Raw genomic sequence first — 17,679 nt, 5'->3', positions numbered from 1 at the left:
GATACCCTTTTCCATTATCTCACAGAATATAACAATCTCACAGAATATAACCCACAGAAATACTTTTTTCTTAATTTGCCCCAAGTCATTCTGTTTTTGTAGTATGTTGAGGATTGCTTTTGAAGTATTTGTATTCACTGTATACAATGTCAATTGGAAATGCTGATACAAGCCTTTTGACTTCTTTGGGGACAAGTTAAATATGTTTTATTGGGGAGCAATAAAAAGATGCTTTTCATTCTCTTACAATAGCCAAATCACTGTATTCTACAGGAATGTTGCGTCTACGGGTTATTATGGGACTAAAGTAAATCATGAACTCCTGAATCAGGTTGATCAAGTGGAGGAAAAAATACCATGTATTTTGATAATTCCTTCCAAGTGTAAAAAGACTACAAAGCAAGCATTATCACAATTAACTGTATTTGAAAGAGATAAGAATCAATGTGTAATCCGGTTTCCTAAACAAGAAATGGTTCCCTTCCTGCAACAGCAGGCGCTAACACCTCTTTCGGGAAACAAAGGTGGAACAAAAGCTTGATGGTTTACTTCAATGGTCAAGATCCTATCTGTAAACAATGGCTTTCCAGACACTGATTTTATGGAGTCAATCATGACAGTGCCAAGATAAATTTCCGACTCCTATGGATAAATATCATCCTTCCCATAACTCACTTAAATACAATCTAAACATCTTAGTCATTTCCAGCCCAACCTGCATGTGTTTATTGATGAGATATATACATATAAAAATAATTTTTATTTCCTATATTATATGTGCTTTGTTTTATCACTCTGACACATGAACATGAGTGAACATTCTGAAACAAATATGGGATTTAACTATAACTATAACTATTAAGACAAGGCCTCAAACTATAGATTACATAAATTATCATTTAAACTATATATACATTTGGGAAACAAGTATATATATATATATATTTAATTAATAATGCGTATTATTGTCATATGTTAAATAGTACTTGGCACGCAGAATGTATTTACATGTATTTATAGTCCACAGATTTATGATGCTGTTGTTATTTACAACGGTGTACATTCATCGCTTCCCTCAATTGGCTGAACGTTTAATCATTTTACATTTCAACCAATCAGAGCGAAGGCAGATGAGCAGCGTCGCGCCTACGTCACATCCGTTTCAAACAACGGCGCGCGGTATGTTTGTCCAAAGCGACGCAAAGACTGTAACGTCCACGGTCACCTATCTTCTTCAGTTACCTTTCCACGGTTTTAGCGAATAACAAAACGGTGACGCTCAGAGAAACAAACGCGTAAGTGGGACGTTATGCTCCTGAAAAGAAGATTCAGTCAAGTAATTTATGGTAAGACGCTATAACTTAACTAACTTAGCTAACGTTATGTGTTGTCGAAACTATCATGAACTACCACGCTAACATTCAACGTTAGCAACACACATATCATAGCGAGCTAACGCTAGTCTCGTTTCTCCCTGGTTTAAACATGCATTACAAGCTTTTTCCTCCTCGCGACAGTATTCCTGACCCGCCGGTGACCGCTGTCATCATGTCCCAGACCAACTCTTCTCTCCTGGACGAGGTGCTGCAGTGGAGTCAGGAAACCTGCCGCCAGAATCTCAAGTCTGTCCTGCCCAAACTCACCATATCCTCTCAAACGTGACAGCTAGCTGATTCATTCTTCAGTTTCAGTGTGATACTCTGGGTGTTTTATGGAGTGATATGCAGGTATTGCTAAGGTTTAAAATGCATAACAGATGGGGGAGGAGGAGTATAATATTTGGTATACAGTCTATAGTTTAAATGACATATTTATGGAATTTTACTTATTTCAATGAGGTGGTGGCACTATGCCAGTTCTTATGAATATCTTCACACCGTCTCAAGATCATTTGTTTTGGTATTTTCTGGATGAAGTCCAGCACACGTTTGTGTTTAGCTGATACTAATTTCTCAGGTTTATACAAAGGAAATTCATGTGCTGTAATGGTGTGGTTTTCCTTGACTGTTTGCACTCTTTGCATAATAACTCTGAGAATTGGGATGATCATATACGTAAGTTTCTTCATTGCACAATTTGTAATTACAAACTGCTTACTTTTTGGGGGATCTGAGTACGAACTGTCTTATAAATATAACATCCCTCCAGGTATACTGAAGGTCATCACGGACATGTTCCTCCCTCATATTGGTCTGTCTGAGCTGGAAGATGAGTGCTTCTCCAAGATCCTACCAAAGGTTAAAAAAACATGATGAATGCATATTTTCATTAGTGTATTATGTAAATTTATTTTATAGCATTTGTTAAATAACAGAGTGAATGAAGGTCATGGGGAAAAGCCAAATGATTTGTAGATATAACTATAATTGTCTTGTATTTTTCTATTCATTCACGCTTTCCCTTTAAATGTGTATTATAGTATTGCAGTATTAATTTGTCTTTGTGACTGTTTCTTATCCATCACAAATGTCTGCAGGCGGTGACCATGTTTGAAAGCATGGTCAAAGAACTCGTGGACCAAGTAGGAGGGCTGTCCAGTCAAAACACTGAACTGTGTGCCTTACTAAGAAACATTCTGCAGGTACAAGTATTATTGCTGTCTTAGTTGTTACATAGACAGGCTGTGTATTTTTAAATGGTTCAATTAGTACCATACAAGTTTAGGTTATGTATGATATTTATTTCTGAAAAACATTATTCTCACTTCTGCCCGTACCAATATTTTGACAACATCCTGCTTTCTATTTCAGGCAATGGTGCAGATAATTGATGCCCTATCCACTTGTGTGCGTCACATTGGCACATTTGAGGAAGTCCCTGACTTAGATGCCATCCGCTCGTTACCGACTTGTATCCTGAAGGTTCTGAGGGAAACCTTTCAGCACTGCAAGGTTGGCCTGTTGCGTTTATCAGTGGCTGTAATGGATACATTTTAACTCCCAATCTGCTATAATTATGGCTGAATGCTTCTTATTTTAAATACTATTATTATTAATTAAGTTGTGCATTTAAAACTAAAATTTCATAATTTATCCATTGCTTATTTTGACTATTTTAAAATGGGTAAAATGTTATTTAAATGGGGGATTAGTGATTCCAAAGTGCAGGGGACACAAAATTAAAAAAATACAATTTGCAGCACAGACGCGCCTCGAGAGACTCGTTTGATCTTCATCCTCAGTTTCCTCTTTCTTGTGTTTGGAAATATTTTATGACTGGAAATATTATTTGAGCTCAAAATGACCTCATTAACTGGAAACTTGTGATGAGCATCTTTCTGTAGAATGAAACGCAATCATTAAGCAATGCGGGGGAACATGAAATCCAGTCACACATTAATTGAAATCCATCTGCTGAGAAAAATAAATAAAAATTATGTGTATGAAAAATATATTAAAATGAAAGTAATGAGTTTAAGCATTCTCTGCATGTTGTCCTCAGGAGAGTGAGGTGGTTTACTGTGGCCGTCTGTCCCTGGTGGCTGACCTGCTGCAAGGACTCTTCAAGGAGGCTTACTCCCTCCAGAAGGGTCTGCTGGAGCTGCTGGACCGCATTTCCCTGGACAGCAGTGGCGCAGAGGAAGAGGTCTCTGATATTGTAACAGGTGTGTGTGTATTTGTATGCATCTGTTGGTTTTCCACAGCCACACCCTTTGTTATGAAGCATATCCCTCGTTGTACCTAGACCATCAATGCAAGTTATGTTTCATCTTCCTCAGTGATTCACAACATGCTGGACATCTGCTCTATTATCTCCAACCTGGACATAGCACTGCACGCAAACACGTGGAAATTCCTCATCAAGTCAGTACAGCAGACAGTCATGTTGACACCTACTGTTTTTGTTGATTTCAAATTTACCGTCACTGGACGAATCACTTTGTTTTGAGTTGTGTGACCACTTCTGATCAGACAGAGTCTGAAGTACCAGTCATTGGTGGAGGAACACCTCCATCACGGTGACATCAGCAACAGCCTGTGTGACAACCTGATGGTCTCCTTCAACAACTGTGTGGAGCTGGCTGAACAGATTAAACATGCTGGTCTGCAGGTAGGAAAGCTCTGATTGGTCGTAAAAAGACAAACGTATTATTAGCCTTGTTTGAGATTAACTGCGCCTCGTCTGTAAAGTGGACTCTGAAGAGCCAACAGCCAGGCGGTTCCCATCATGCCCTCGGTGGAGAGCAACTGCACCGCCTGACTAAAAACGGTCCGCCTCAATCTCGTGAGATTATGGTCGGAGACAAATCTAACCAGCATGCATTGTGCTGCAATCGCCGATGATCGATTCTGTGCAGGACTGGCTCATCTCAAACAAGCTTATGAATAAGATTTAGCAGCTTTTTACAGATTCAGGACTATTTTAATTTCTTAAATTTAGTTTCATTTTAATATTTGTCAAAAAAATAGTGTTGGCGATTTTAAGAGTATGAATTTATATTTGCTCACTAGAGAATTAGTGTAAACTCAATATAAAAATGTAAACGTGGTAAGTACAGAACAGTCCTGATACCAACTAAACACCAGAATTGTGGATATTTCTATATGGATGTTTCTAGTATTCTACAAGAAATTTTAAAAAATCGACTTTTATTATTTGATTTTTTTCTTCTTCACCTTTTTTGTAATAATGGTCTTTTGTCTTTTTTTAAAGGAGGCAACACAAAGCCCAGAATACAAACTGTTCCAGAAAACTGCAAAGATGTCGATTCTTTGCCAACACTTTGGTTCATTACATAAAGGTACACAACATCCACTTGACTTCCTCTTGACTCCATACCAACATTATGCCTGCCACATGACTATTACATTTATAATTATCTACTTCATAATACAAAGCAGCTGAACTGGCATCCCATCATTCCTTCTCCTTTGAACAGGAATTCAAGTGTTTTCTGACAAAGTATTGTAACTGCTATCACCAACTCTACCTCCAGATCATCAGGTATGTGTGGTTTTAAGCAGCCGGTAAAGACTACAACTTGTTCTTTGAGTTAACATTTGTTGAGTGAAGTGAAACGTATATCTGCTGATGTCTTTCAGTAAGTTCCCTCCCAGCTTGTGTGCTCCAACGTTGCCCTCGGCTCTGTCAGGGGAGCTGAAGGCCGCGGCTCTGGTTCCCATGGATGCCCTCTTGCTCCAGCTGTTACCTTTAAGGCCCTTCGTCGAATTTGTCCTCCAGAATGAGCTGCGTGAGTTTAATGCTTGCTGTGGATTCAGATACTGTGGCACTGTTGATGGATGATTTTCTGTTTCCCTTTGCAGTGGAGACATTGTTTTTTACACTGTTCAGTGATGAGCTGAGGCCATTCTAATGCCATAAAGTATACAATTTGTAATGTGCACTATTTATCTAATGTTAAAATAAATAATGTATTACATGTTTGTTATATAAAAGAAGAGAGGCATTCTTACGGTGGACATAAAACAAATTGTGGCTTTGGAAACAGTACTGTTCATTTTGAAAACTTAACAAAATAGTTTGATGTTTTAGTTTTATTTTATTTTGCAAGGTGTTGCGCAACTGTCCACAATCTAGATTTTTTTTCATCTGGGAGGAACAACTTTAGTTCGGTGAGACTATTTCAATTAATGTTTTATATTAACTTTTATCTACCGTTATGGTGACAATGTAACATGATTCGAACACATTAACGGTAGTATTCACTTTCCCTTTAAACAAACAAATTGATCAGTGAAGCTACACTTAAAATGTAAGTTGCTCTAGTTTTTGTTGCACATTGATATTTTTAATCAATTACAGTGCAATGTTTACTTTATTTTCTCATCTCATTCCTGGTGTTTGCATACCAGTAGGAATACTTCATTCACACTTTTCCTGTCCGACATGGTGAATTGATCAACATCTGTGCTGATACCAGTCCTGTGTATTGCATCATGGATTCACTAATATAATGTCTAGCCATGTTTCACCGTGTTTCCTTCTGCTGTCTGACACTTGTCAAAAAACATGCAACATCCGATCCCGGAATGACCTTTTGACTTGTTGGTCTGCAGGGCTAACTCCCGACCACCAGCTTCCTCAGTGTCTGATGCTGGTGAGCGTCCTGGGTCAGCTCGCCTCGCAGCCGGAGGAGGTGCTGCAGCTTTGGTACACCGGCAGCCACTTCTCAGAGGACACGCCCAGGTCAGGAAGAGTACTGCTGTTGTTGTCGTCAGCTGAACTAGTTTTAACATTTGGTGCTTTAATGCAGGGACAAGTGGTTCCTATTACAACTGGTTGTCAAGCTGGCAACCAACTATAACCATAATATTTTCGGTTATTGATGCTGAAGAATAATTTATTTTTATCAAATCAATTGGTGCTAATTTCTGATTTCTTATTTTACCGTAAAGAGTAAATCATTTCAGCATCAAACATAACGGATGAATTCAGATTTGTAATCATATTGCATTCCAAATAAGTATCATAGTAATGAATTATAATAACGATGACTTGATACCAATAAATACACCAATATTTTACACTCCACAGTAGTAAATGTGATTAATTATGCTCGTATTCAACCCTTGCTTGTGTATATGGAGGTAATAATAAATATATCTACAGTGGGAACTTTGATTTTTACAACTATTAAATAATCCACATTAAACAAAAACATAATTCTTCTATGTAATACAGCAGTTATACAACCCACGGTCACTAGTATTATTTATAACTAAGGATATTGAATAAGTCTAAAGATTATACGAATATGTATGCATCTTTCAGCAGTGTTAAAAGACATGTTATTATTCAATTATATATGTAAACTAATGTTTGTAAATATTTGTCCTTCCCCTGTCTCCAGGCTTCCTCTCTACCAGGCGTTGTTCACTAGTTTCAGGCGATGCTGCACTGAGCGTCGGGTACCTGTGCTGTTGCCGGGGGTGATGATGAAGGGACAGGCCCAGGTCCTGGTCACTCTGCACACCCACATGTGTGTGCAGCTCTGTGCCAGTGTGGCGGCGCTTCCCCCCGTGTACTTCCCCGTGCTGGTGAGGCACACACACACACACACACAACCACATCCATTGTATCAGAAGCAGCATCAGAAGAAGTGAACACTGTTGCTAGTAAAGTTCAGGCAGCGTTCAATCGTGAATGTTTTGAGTCGGGCATCATCCCATCCCCCCCCACCCCAACTAGATACACAAATCAAGCATTTGCTTATTAGAAACCAAGAATGGTAATTTTGTTAGACAAATGAAAAAGGAGTTAGAGTGATTGAGAAAGCAAAAGTGAACTAAATCTGAAGCCAGAAGTTAATTCTTATCATTCATTTTTTTATCTTAAGTATGTCATGTCCTGCCATTGTGTTTTATCCTCAAATGTCTAAAGAACATTTGCAAATAATCAAGAAAGTTTGAAAGTATCAACAGGATTTGTTTTGTTTGTTGTGAGGTTGTGATGACAGTCGGGGCCGAGCTTCTCACAGCACGCTTGCCACGAGTTTGTCTTTATCACTTTGAGGTCAATAATAACGAATAACAAAAGTGATTCTTTTGTAGGTGTTTTGGGAATTTGTTGATGCTGTATTCTGGCCATAAGTTTAGATTTGATGCAGGATTTCCCGTCATTCATTTGCGAGTTACTCTTTCACTTTCGTTTTTCTTGTTTCTGTTGAGTTTTCATGATCTTGTTTTTCCAGACTCCCGCATCTTCCCATCCCCGTCTCCTCTAAACCGTCGTTCTCCTTAATTTCTCTTCCAGGAGCGTTGTTTGATCGATACGGTCCTGCAGACTGATACCCAGACAGCTCTACTGGCAACGGATGTGTGGTGCTTCACAGCACGGTGAGTGTGTGTGTGTGTTCACACACAGCAGCTCTATTCTTTTATGTGCACTGTGTCATGCTATATTATTTATAACAAACCCAACATTTCAGATACTTTTAGACATTATTGTTACTGTTGCACCAAAGTCTTGCTGTCACATCTGTTTTTTACACATATATTTCTGTACTTATTGAATCCACTGCTGATTTGATCTTCTCCGCTTACAGGTATGGAACAGCAGAACTTTGTCTCCATCATGTCCTCCTCGTTGCGCAGCTGGTGGGTTGAGACGGCACATAAAACAGTTGAGAGTCCACTTTGTAATCTTGTTTTATTTTGATCAGAAAGAAACAGAGTTCACAGCTAATTTCGCTTTAAAAACCCATTTTCAGACATGAATTGCAAAGATTCAATTCAGTTTATTTGTATAGCCCAATTTCACAAATTTGTCTCGGAGTGCTTTACAATCTGTACACATAGACATCCCTGCCCCAAAACCTCACATCGGATCAGGAAAAACTCCCAAATAACCCTTCAGGGGGGAAAAAAGAGAAGAAACCTTCAAGAGAGCAACAGAGGAGGATCCCTCTCCAGGATGGACAGAAGCTGAGTAGACCTCGAAATTGCACGATTTCTGAAATCTCGGCTCTTGTCAACAACGTCGTGGATGTTTCTCCACGTCTGTGACCTCATCCTGAGCACTTTCTAAAATATCTCTAAATCCCCTCTTCGTAGGGTCAGAATGGGGTCCTCCATGTTTTCTGTGCTGGACCTCGGGGACACCTTTTTTAATACCCTGTGACATCATTACGTCATCAGATTATGGATCCCTTTCCATCAGTTCGTCACCTGTCTTCTGCCGTGACGCCCGTGTGATTTTACCCCTGAGCCTGCACACTGATCCTCTCTCCATCTCTCTTCTCCTCCAGGTGAAATCTTGCACCGCTGAGTGTCACCAGTCGGTCCACCTGGGCCTGCTGCTCAAACGCCTGGTGTTCCTCATGACGCCGGACCACCAGGTTAGAAACACTGGGAACTGAAATGTTATTCTTTATGAAATCACAAGTGACTCGAGTGTCAACTTCAAATCTAGTTCATAGTTTTCCATTGAAGTACACACAGTTACCACCATCACATTGACGAACACCATTCGACTCATTTCATGATTTGATGCAGGAGAGCTCTTTCAAAGATGTTAGTCCAAAAGCTTCCATACGTTTTTATTTGGCTTGAGATCTGCTGACTTGAAGGCAATATTATATGATTCACATGATGTTTATTTATACAATGAGCTGATGTGTCTGTATATTAAAATACATTAAACGGTGCAAGATGATACGGTGAAAATAAGGTGGTTATATAAATTTTCCGAATGATTTTGTTGTTCCAGATGGAGCTGGTGCGGAGCTTCCCACCGTCCGAGCTGGAAAACCTTCCAGTGTGGCGACACGTGCTTCTCCAAGCTTTTTCACAGGACGCTTGTCCCAGTGTCGAGGCCGACATCGTGGGCCTAACTCAAAAAGCTCTGACCGACTGGCAGAATGGAGGGTACAAACTAGGACAAGTGGACAAAGTGGTGAGCGCGACCTCTGGTTCGGGTTGCACCGGGGACGTAATCTTAACCAGTCGGTGCTCTTTGTTAACGTCACCATAGTGGCCAGTTTTGACCTCTTCCTACCACACGTGAGTAGTGGGTTAATGTCTGCTTTGTGGTCAAATGAAGACGCCATAACTGCAAAGACACGCTCGTGTAAACTCTGCATTATTTCAAATTGTGCGATACGTGTAAAAGGTGTTTATGTACATGTTTGCCTCTGAAGAAGAGGAAGATGTAGTGACTGATGAGAAAAGGGGCAGGGCAAGGCTGCGACCTTGTTTCTGTCCTTGTGCCCTCCAGAGAGGGGATAGATGACAAGTGACCACCACGTTATATAGAGTGAGATAAGCTTGCTCCCATTGTGGAGAATGCATGGCACAGATTGGTGTTCCATGGTTTATAAAGTTCTGGTCATGACAGCATAATACAACACAAGTGTTGAACACAGTGTTGATATAATGCAGGGGTGTCCAAAGTCCGGCCCGCGGGCCGGTCAGATTTCATACGGCCCGCGACATCGGTCATATGTGTTATTTGTGGCCCGCCAGATCTGTCAGAATAAATAAATCATAAAAACTTGAAAGACGTAATTCCTCCTTTCTAATGTATCTGGCTCTGCATCCGTGGCGTGAACCCTTCTCGAAACCTATTTGCCATGGCGACGGCAAAAAAAAAGGAGAAAAGTTGACTGAGGGCCGCCGCTTTCAGGAGCGGTGGGAATTACTAGTGTTTCCCATACCATGAGAACAGGGTGGGGGTCCGCCCCACTGACATGTTCTCTATAGCGCCAGATTACAACATAAGAAATGTCAGGTTGTTTTATTCAACTAAACGGTCGTATATTATTGATCGTATCTACACAGCGGCATAGCATTTCTGTCTCTACGTGGTGGCGTTCACACTTCTCCTGGCTCTCGGTATCGCCGTGGAGCTCCGCCCCCATGCGCACAGACAGGTGCGCACATACAGGTGAGCGCGCTGCAACCAGCCGGCAGAGAGCGTCCAATATGTCGCGGGAACAGCAAACCGACACCTCTGCGTTCCCACGGTGGTGAAGACAAGTCGTCTCAGAGTAGCTCTCTGCTCCGGGTTCAAGAGCAGAGACGAGGTGGGGCGCGAGGGGAAATGCAGATTATTTTATTTCAAGACCTTGTTTGAGAACTTCACATATTACAAACTACACGGACATAAAACTAAGTCATTAATAAATAAAGAGCGAAATGCCTGTCGCCGACTTTCGTGTAAATGTGTACGTTACGACGTTAACCGGTTACGCTGCGCATGCGCGACAGACGAGATTCTTGGAGACTTGCCAGGTGTTACCTCTCAGCGTTCCAGCTGTTGCCCTTCAAAACAAGAGCTCAACATTGAGCTTTATGGAGAGTGGCCGTATCAAGCCTGCAACCCCGTTTTAAAAAGAGGTGTAGTGGAAAGCCCATTTTATCACATAGAAAAAAAACGTAATGACTCAGACATATCTGCACTTGTTTTGTTTTTCAAAGGTTGCGCGTTATTGTTATTTTGAAAAGATATGCAGTGTCACTAACACTCAGTAAACTCTTTATGCCCAAATATTTGATCTTATTGTTTATTTTTTCACAGGTTGGACTTGATTGATATTATCTTGAAAAGGTATTCAGTGCAAAACAGGTTAATTGCAACGTTATGTAACTCATAGAAATGTAAGGTTTTCTATATACAGCTTTTTCATTGTTATCTGACTGAATGAAAGGCAGACTTGGTTATATGATATGTGGTTACATTGTCATTTAAAAAATAAAAGTAATTGTGACAGTAAAAATAAATTGTTTTATCACAGTGTATTTTCATGTAACCTTTGTGGTTTAAAAAATGTCTAAAGGAACTATTGGCCCCCGGGCATCTGTACTTTATCACAATTGGCCCCAGTTGCAAAAAGTTTGGACACCCTTGCACTAGTCTGATGTTTTATTTCCCAAACAGACATACACTATGATAATAGTGTGTCAGGGGCATCCACTCGCTATAATGCAATTTGTTTGCTGTGAATTTATTTGAGCAAATATAGGCTACTAATTTCCTGTAGGAAGCTCTTAAGCCAAATTGATTTTATGAATAGGCTACATATGATATGAATATTCATTGAGTTTAAAACGATACTGTTAAGCAGAGCTTGACTGCATGTATCGACTCAACATATATAAACTTGGGAGGACAAAAACACTGGATGCAAGTTTGTTTGAATGATACTCCAGTGCTTTATTACCCGCAGGTGCGTCAGCTTATATAGACCGTGGTCACATGACACATACACCTGAAGTGTATAAACAATAGTTGGGAGCACAATCAGTCTCAATTAACACCCCCAGTTGATCACACATTATTGACTACCATAAATCATAACAAAACCAAACAAACAAACATGGAAGCCAACTGCAATTAACTGGCTATACCCCAAACAGGAACATGGAAAAAGTAAGTAGCTTTGCTTTAGTAGCTGGTTTTGTCATTAAGTCAGCTACCATCTGGTCTGTTGGGCAATACTTCAAACATACTTTACAGTCATTAACAGTCGATCTCACAAAATGGTATTTTATATCAATGTGCTTACATCTGTCTGCTGACTGGATTCTTGGCTAATGCAATTGTACCTTGGTTATCTTCAAAAATCGTAGGTACGTCATACAGACAGTCATCAGGATGTTCAAGCAGTTGAGATAAGTACAGACACTCTTGTGTGGTGGCGGCCAACGCCATGTACTCTGCCTCACAGGTTGAAAGTGCTACAGTTGGCTGCTTCTTGGTCTTCCAGGAAATCAGAGGACCGTTCTCACTCAGACTAACACAATAACCAGTTGTACTGCGTCGGTCAGTTGCATCACCTGCCCAATCTGCATCACTGTAAGCAAACAACCTCAGCCCATCACATTTTCTGGAGCACAACTTTTTGTCATCTGTGCCCTTCAAGTATTTCAGGACATGCTTAACAGTTGTCCACTGCTCTTCTGTCGGCTCACTGACATGCTGTGACAGTTTGCTTACAACAAAACTCCGATCAGGTCAGGTGCATGAGGTTAGGTAGATTAGGCTACCCACTGCCTCTCTGTATTTTCTGGGGTCACCTAGCTTCTCATCATCAGTGTAATGCAGTTTTGGTTCACAAGGTGTCGACCTGGGTTTACAATCCTGCATATCAAACCTGTCAAGCAGCTTGTCAACATAGCTCTGCTGTGACATGGTCACACATCCATTAAACTGGTCAAAAGTGATGCCAAGAAAGTTTTTCAGTCTGCCCAAATCTTTCATTTGGAATTTCACAGCAAGCATCTCTTTTACTGCTTTTAAAGCTCCCTCATCACTGGCTGCAATAACCAGGTCATCAACCCAGATCAGTATGATCAGCTTGTCATGTTCCGTTTCTCTCGTATAAACACAGTGATCGGCTGGGTTCTGTACAAACATGTTTTCACATAGATAGTCGTGCAACATTTTGTTCCAGTTTCGACCCGATTGTTTAAGCCCATATAGTGATTTCTCTAGTCTACACACCATCTTCTCATTTGTCTGAGATTGTACATCTTAACCCTCTGGCCATTCCATGTAAATCTCACAATCAATTGGTGCATGCAAGTAGGCAGTTTTAACATCCATCTGATGTAGGATCAGATCCTGCTGGGCAGCTTTCTGCATCAACGCTCTCACACTAGTCAGGTCGACAGTAGGAGAAAACGTTTCTCCATAGTCTACACCCATCTGTTGACTGTATCCCTTGGCTACATAGCGGGCCTTGTACTTGTCAGATCCATCAACATTGGTTTTGATCGTATACACCCATCTACCCCCCACTGCTTTCTTACCCTCTGGTAAGGTGGTCAGAGTAAATGTGTTGTTATCCCTCAGTGCCTTCATCTCCTCATCCATTGCATCTACCCACTCTCTTGAGTTGGATGAAGTCACAGCATCTCTGAATGTCTGAGGTACATTACAAACCATCCTGTAGCAATAATCAATATTGATCTGAGCCTGATCACTCTCTATCCCATAGAAGTCTAGCCGCCTCCTCTCTCTAGCAGGGTATCTCTGTGGAGACTGGGATTCTGGCTTGACCTCACCTGTCTGTAGGCCTATCTGACTTGGACCTGGCCTAGCCTCTGGGATGTCATTCTGCTCGGGTTTGTCAGGGTCAGGTCTGGTTGTCCTAGACTGGACACCACTGTCATCGTCGGACAAGTCATCAGTCTGATGTCCCTCAACACAGGACATGAACCTCACCAGTCTGTGCTTCATCACCTTCCTGCTGTCAGGGTAGTAGACCATATAGGCTGGACTGTTCCTGTCGTAACCAATGAAGATGCCTTTGTCAGACCTTGACTCTAGCTTCTTCCTGTCCTGCCTGTAGGCATAACACACAGTACCAAACTTCTGCATCCTGGAGACATTAGGTCTCCTTCCTGTCAGCATAAAGTAAGGCGTCTCTCTGGTGCGGTTGTTGAAACATCTATTCCTCACCACTGCAGCAGTCTGGACCGCATACGGCCATAGCTCCTTGGCTAACTGGCTCTCCAAGAGCATACATCTAGCCATGTCAAAAAGGGTTCTCCAGTTACGCTCGGCAGTGCCATTCTGGTGTGGCGAGTATGGTGCTGATGTTTCATGTCTGATTCTATTTCTACCCAGTAGGGCTTGGTAACCCTGCCCTGTGAACTCTGTACCATTGTCAGACCTGATATACTTCACTTTCCCATAGGGGGCTGTGTCAACTAGAAACCTCTGTGTCACTCTTGTGTTTTAGACAGTACACAAACACTGCACTTGAGTAGTCATCAGTAAAGGAAACTGCATACCTAGACCCCTCCTTGGACTCTGGGTCAATGGGGCCTGCCAAGTCAGTGTGAACCAGCTCCAAGGCTGATTTGGCCCTCACATCAGGCTTCCTGTTCCTGCTCTGAGTGAACTTGCCCTGAGTACACACTTCACATATCATGGATCTTGACACTTTACCACTGATTGACATTCCATCCACTACATTCTCCAACTTAATGACATCATCAAAATTACAGTGCCCCAAAATCTCGTGCCACTCTCTGAATATCATGACAGCTCATACATTGATCGTCACATTCACGGTTTACTGGCACAGTAGGCAAATAGAACAGTCTGTTGTGCTCATGAATGGGGAAGCACGTACCGTCTCTGTACTGCAAGACGTCTCTTCTTTCCTTGAAGATCACCGTTGCTCCACTGGAAGTTGCAGCTCTCACGGAGAAGATGTCTTGGGGATACGAGGGGATGTACAGCGCCTGCTTCAGTGTGGCACTGAGGCGCTGCCCCCTGCTGTCGACCAGACACACCTAGGCGTTTCCTCTGCGGTCCGCGACCCCCGTGCAGCTTGTGCCATCGGCCAGCTCCACGTAGTGCTTCTCTGTTTCTACTCACGCCGGATATCTCTGCGCACAAACGTCAAACGCATCTGGGCCCATAACCTGTTAAGCAGAGCTTGACTGCATGTATCGACTCAACATATATAAACTTGGGAGGACAAAAACACTGGATGCAAGTTTGTTTGAATGATACTCCAGTGCTTTATTACCCGCAGGTGCATCAGCTTATATAGACCGTGGTCACATGACACACACACACCTGAAGTGTATAAACAATAATTGGGAGCACAATCAGTCTCAATTAACAGATACAGATTTTTGAATGCTGATAACAGTATTATTATGTGTCCCTGCAGGAAATGAACAGGCCCAGTGTGCTTGAATACAAGTGGACAGCACACGGATGACGACACTGAACACAAGTCCCCAATAGACTGAATCACTTTAGAAATCCTTTACTTTTTGAGCCGTTAAATGTAAACCAAATTGTGGGGGTTTTCTTGATGCTTTTAAAACATTAATGTATCCGTTTGTGACCTGTGATTTAATTTTTACATTTTAAGTCCACAAATGTTATGCTTTGTGGCACTTAGCACTTTTGATCTCGATCGTCAGTTTTTAAACACCACAATGTATTGTATGTTACGTTCCAGATTAAAGTAACGTCACTTTTTGACTCTTCAAGGCTATTCTGTTACACATACATCATGTAGAATCACACAAAGTTGTATTGTGGAGGGGGGCACGCCAAAGTCCTATAAAATTATTCATAGTCTCACAAAATACCACATCTTGTCTCAAAAAGATGCAGAAAACTAGTTCACGCGTTTCTGACTTCTAGACTAAATTACCTTATCAGGCTGCTCTAATAAGTATCTTAAGTCCCTCCAGTTGATTCAGGATGCTCCAGCTCGTATTTCTCACTAAAACTAAGAAAAGAGATCACATTCATCCTGTATTATCTGCTCTGCACTGGCTCCCTGTAAAATCAAGAATCTCATTTAAAATTATTCTCCGAACCTACAAAGCCTTGATTGGTGATGCTCCATCATATCTTAAGGAGCTTGTAGTACCATATTGCCCCACTAGAGAGCTGCGCTCACTAAATGTGGGGCTACTTGTGGTTCCTAGAGTCTTAAAAAGTAGGATGGGAGGCAGAGCCATGCTCTCCTGAAGGTTTCTTCTCTTTTTTCCCTGTGAAAGGGTTTTTTTCTATTTCTTGGGAGTTTTTCCTGATCCGATGTGAGGTCCTGGGACAGGGATGTCGTATTTGTACAGATTATAAAGCCCTTTTGATGCAAATTTATAATTTGTGATAATGGACTATACACAATAAACTGAATTGAATTGAATGTATTGGACTTTGACACCTTGATCACAAACTGGGCAACATCTTTGCACTCAAGAGACAGGCTCCACAAAGATGAATATTTAGTACAATGAGGAGTTTTGTGAATTGGTAAGAGCTAAAAAATACATCCTTCTCGCCCAACAGCGCCTTATGTTTATCTCTCTCTGTGTCCTCACACAGCTGGGCCAGCAGACTGCTCGATGGATGAAGGGGGAGTTGAGTTACATTCCTTCCATTGGGGCTGTGTGTCTGCCAAACAGGTCACTCCCAGTTCAGTCCCGGGAAATTGGGAGGGAAGAATTTCCTCTATGTGTCTTCTATATTAGACACGGCCGCAACCACACAGAGGCCTGTGTGCACTCAGGGCATACGTGCGCGCGCGTGTGTGTGTGTGTGTGTGTGGTAATGATATTTGAAACTGAGCACCCTAGTGTTAATATGACTTGCATGTTGATTTTCTTAGGAGTACTGTGGTGTGTAAGTGTGTGCATAGTGTGTCAATGTGTGTAGGCAAAACTAAAGCGTGCGTCTGTGTGTACGACACAAAGTGAAACTGCGATGGAGAGATAAGAAGTTTTTCCCTCCCAAATATTCACAATAAACTCTCAATATTTTTCAAATTTGACTGGCTCTTGTGCAGATCGAATTGCAACGTGTGCAAAGATATCAACTCACAGATCAATGGCCATACTTGGTATTGGACATACTGGGTGCTGTATTTATCAAACCGGTGACCCTTAATGATCTAAAGACATAGTTACATTGTCACTGATGCAACCAGGATAACTTGCCATACATGTGTTGCACTTTGAAAATAAATAAATTCAAAACACAGGAGATGCAGACATCTTTGCATCTCCTGTTCTGGTCACCACTTACACACACAGTTGACGCTTGGTGCGGTCCACTGGCCGCAGCCTAATAATAGAAAGAGAGAACGATAAATGTATGGGAACATAAAAGCAGATGTTTAATTTCTCGTTCTACTTTTGGTTTGTGCTCCGTTGCACACATACTGTGTGGGTCGCTGAGTACATTGGTAGGGATCAGATAGTGGCATGTCGTCTGTGTGCTGGTGCATCATGCTCCAACTCGAGTGGCACATTTGCAGATAAAACGAGGCGCATGGGTCCTCAAAGGGTGCACTGCTGTCTAACTGAAACAGACCAACCATTGCAAAAACATGCAAAAACATGTAATTCCTGATGTTCTGCACCTGCTGGACAATGGAGCATGACTGTGATAATGTATTGCCTCTGTGTGCATCTCCATGTAAAACCCAGTGCAGTCAACAATTGGACGGTTTGACTGACGAACTGCGGAACTACAAATATATTCAATTTTCAATTCAGTTTTCAATTCAGTTTATCTGTAAAGCCCATTCTCACAAATTACAAATTTGCCTCAGAATGCTTTACAATGTGTACATATAGACATCCCTGTCCCAGAACCTCACATCAGATCAGGAAAAACTCCCAAACAACCCTTTCACGGGGAAAAGGGGAAGAAAACTTCAGGAGAGCAACAGAGGAGGATCCCTCTCCAGGATGGGCAGGTGCAATAGATGCCATGTGTACAGAAGGAATCATTACA

The 17,679-nt window shown here is 41.5% G+C and overlaps 1 protein-coding gene across 1 annotated transcript; it reads left to right on the top strand.

Annotated features, from left to right (window-relative positions):
- The first annotated feature begins 1,214 nt into the window (after positions 1 to 1,214).
- Positions 1,215 to 15,414, top strand: LOC130207274 (uncharacterized protein C1orf112 homolog). The gene is given in 19 exon segments (XM_056435795.1): positions 1,215 to 1,346; positions 1,518 to 1,644; positions 2,015 to 2,054; positions 2,149 to 2,237; positions 2,477 to 2,581; positions 2,751 to 2,891; positions 3,442 to 3,604; positions 3,719 to 3,803; positions 3,912 to 4,050; positions 4,654 to 4,700; positions 4,702 to 4,741; positions 4,880 to 4,944; positions 5,043 to 5,191; positions 6,018 to 6,147; positions 6,812 to 6,998; positions 7,714 to 7,796; positions 8,006 to 8,057; positions 8,708 to 8,797; positions 9,169 to 15,414. Coding segments are annotated over 18 exon segments (1,965 nt in total). The 5' UTR covers positions 1,215 to 1,346; positions 1,518 to 1,548; the 3' UTR covers positions 9,433 to 15,414.
- The last annotated feature ends 2,265 nt before the right edge of the window (positions 15,415 to 17,679 follow it).

Source organism: Pseudoliparis swirei, chromosome 17, assembly GCF_029220125.1.
Source record: "Pseudoliparis swirei isolate HS2019 ecotype Mariana Trench chromosome 17, NWPU_hadal_v1, whole genome shotgun sequence".
NCBI classification, from domain to species: domain Eukaryota; kingdom Metazoa; phylum Chordata; class Actinopteri; order Perciformes; family Liparidae; genus Pseudoliparis; species Pseudoliparis swirei.
Note: the sequence above shows the minus strand (reverse complement) of the source record. Positions and strands in the feature narration are given on the sequence as shown.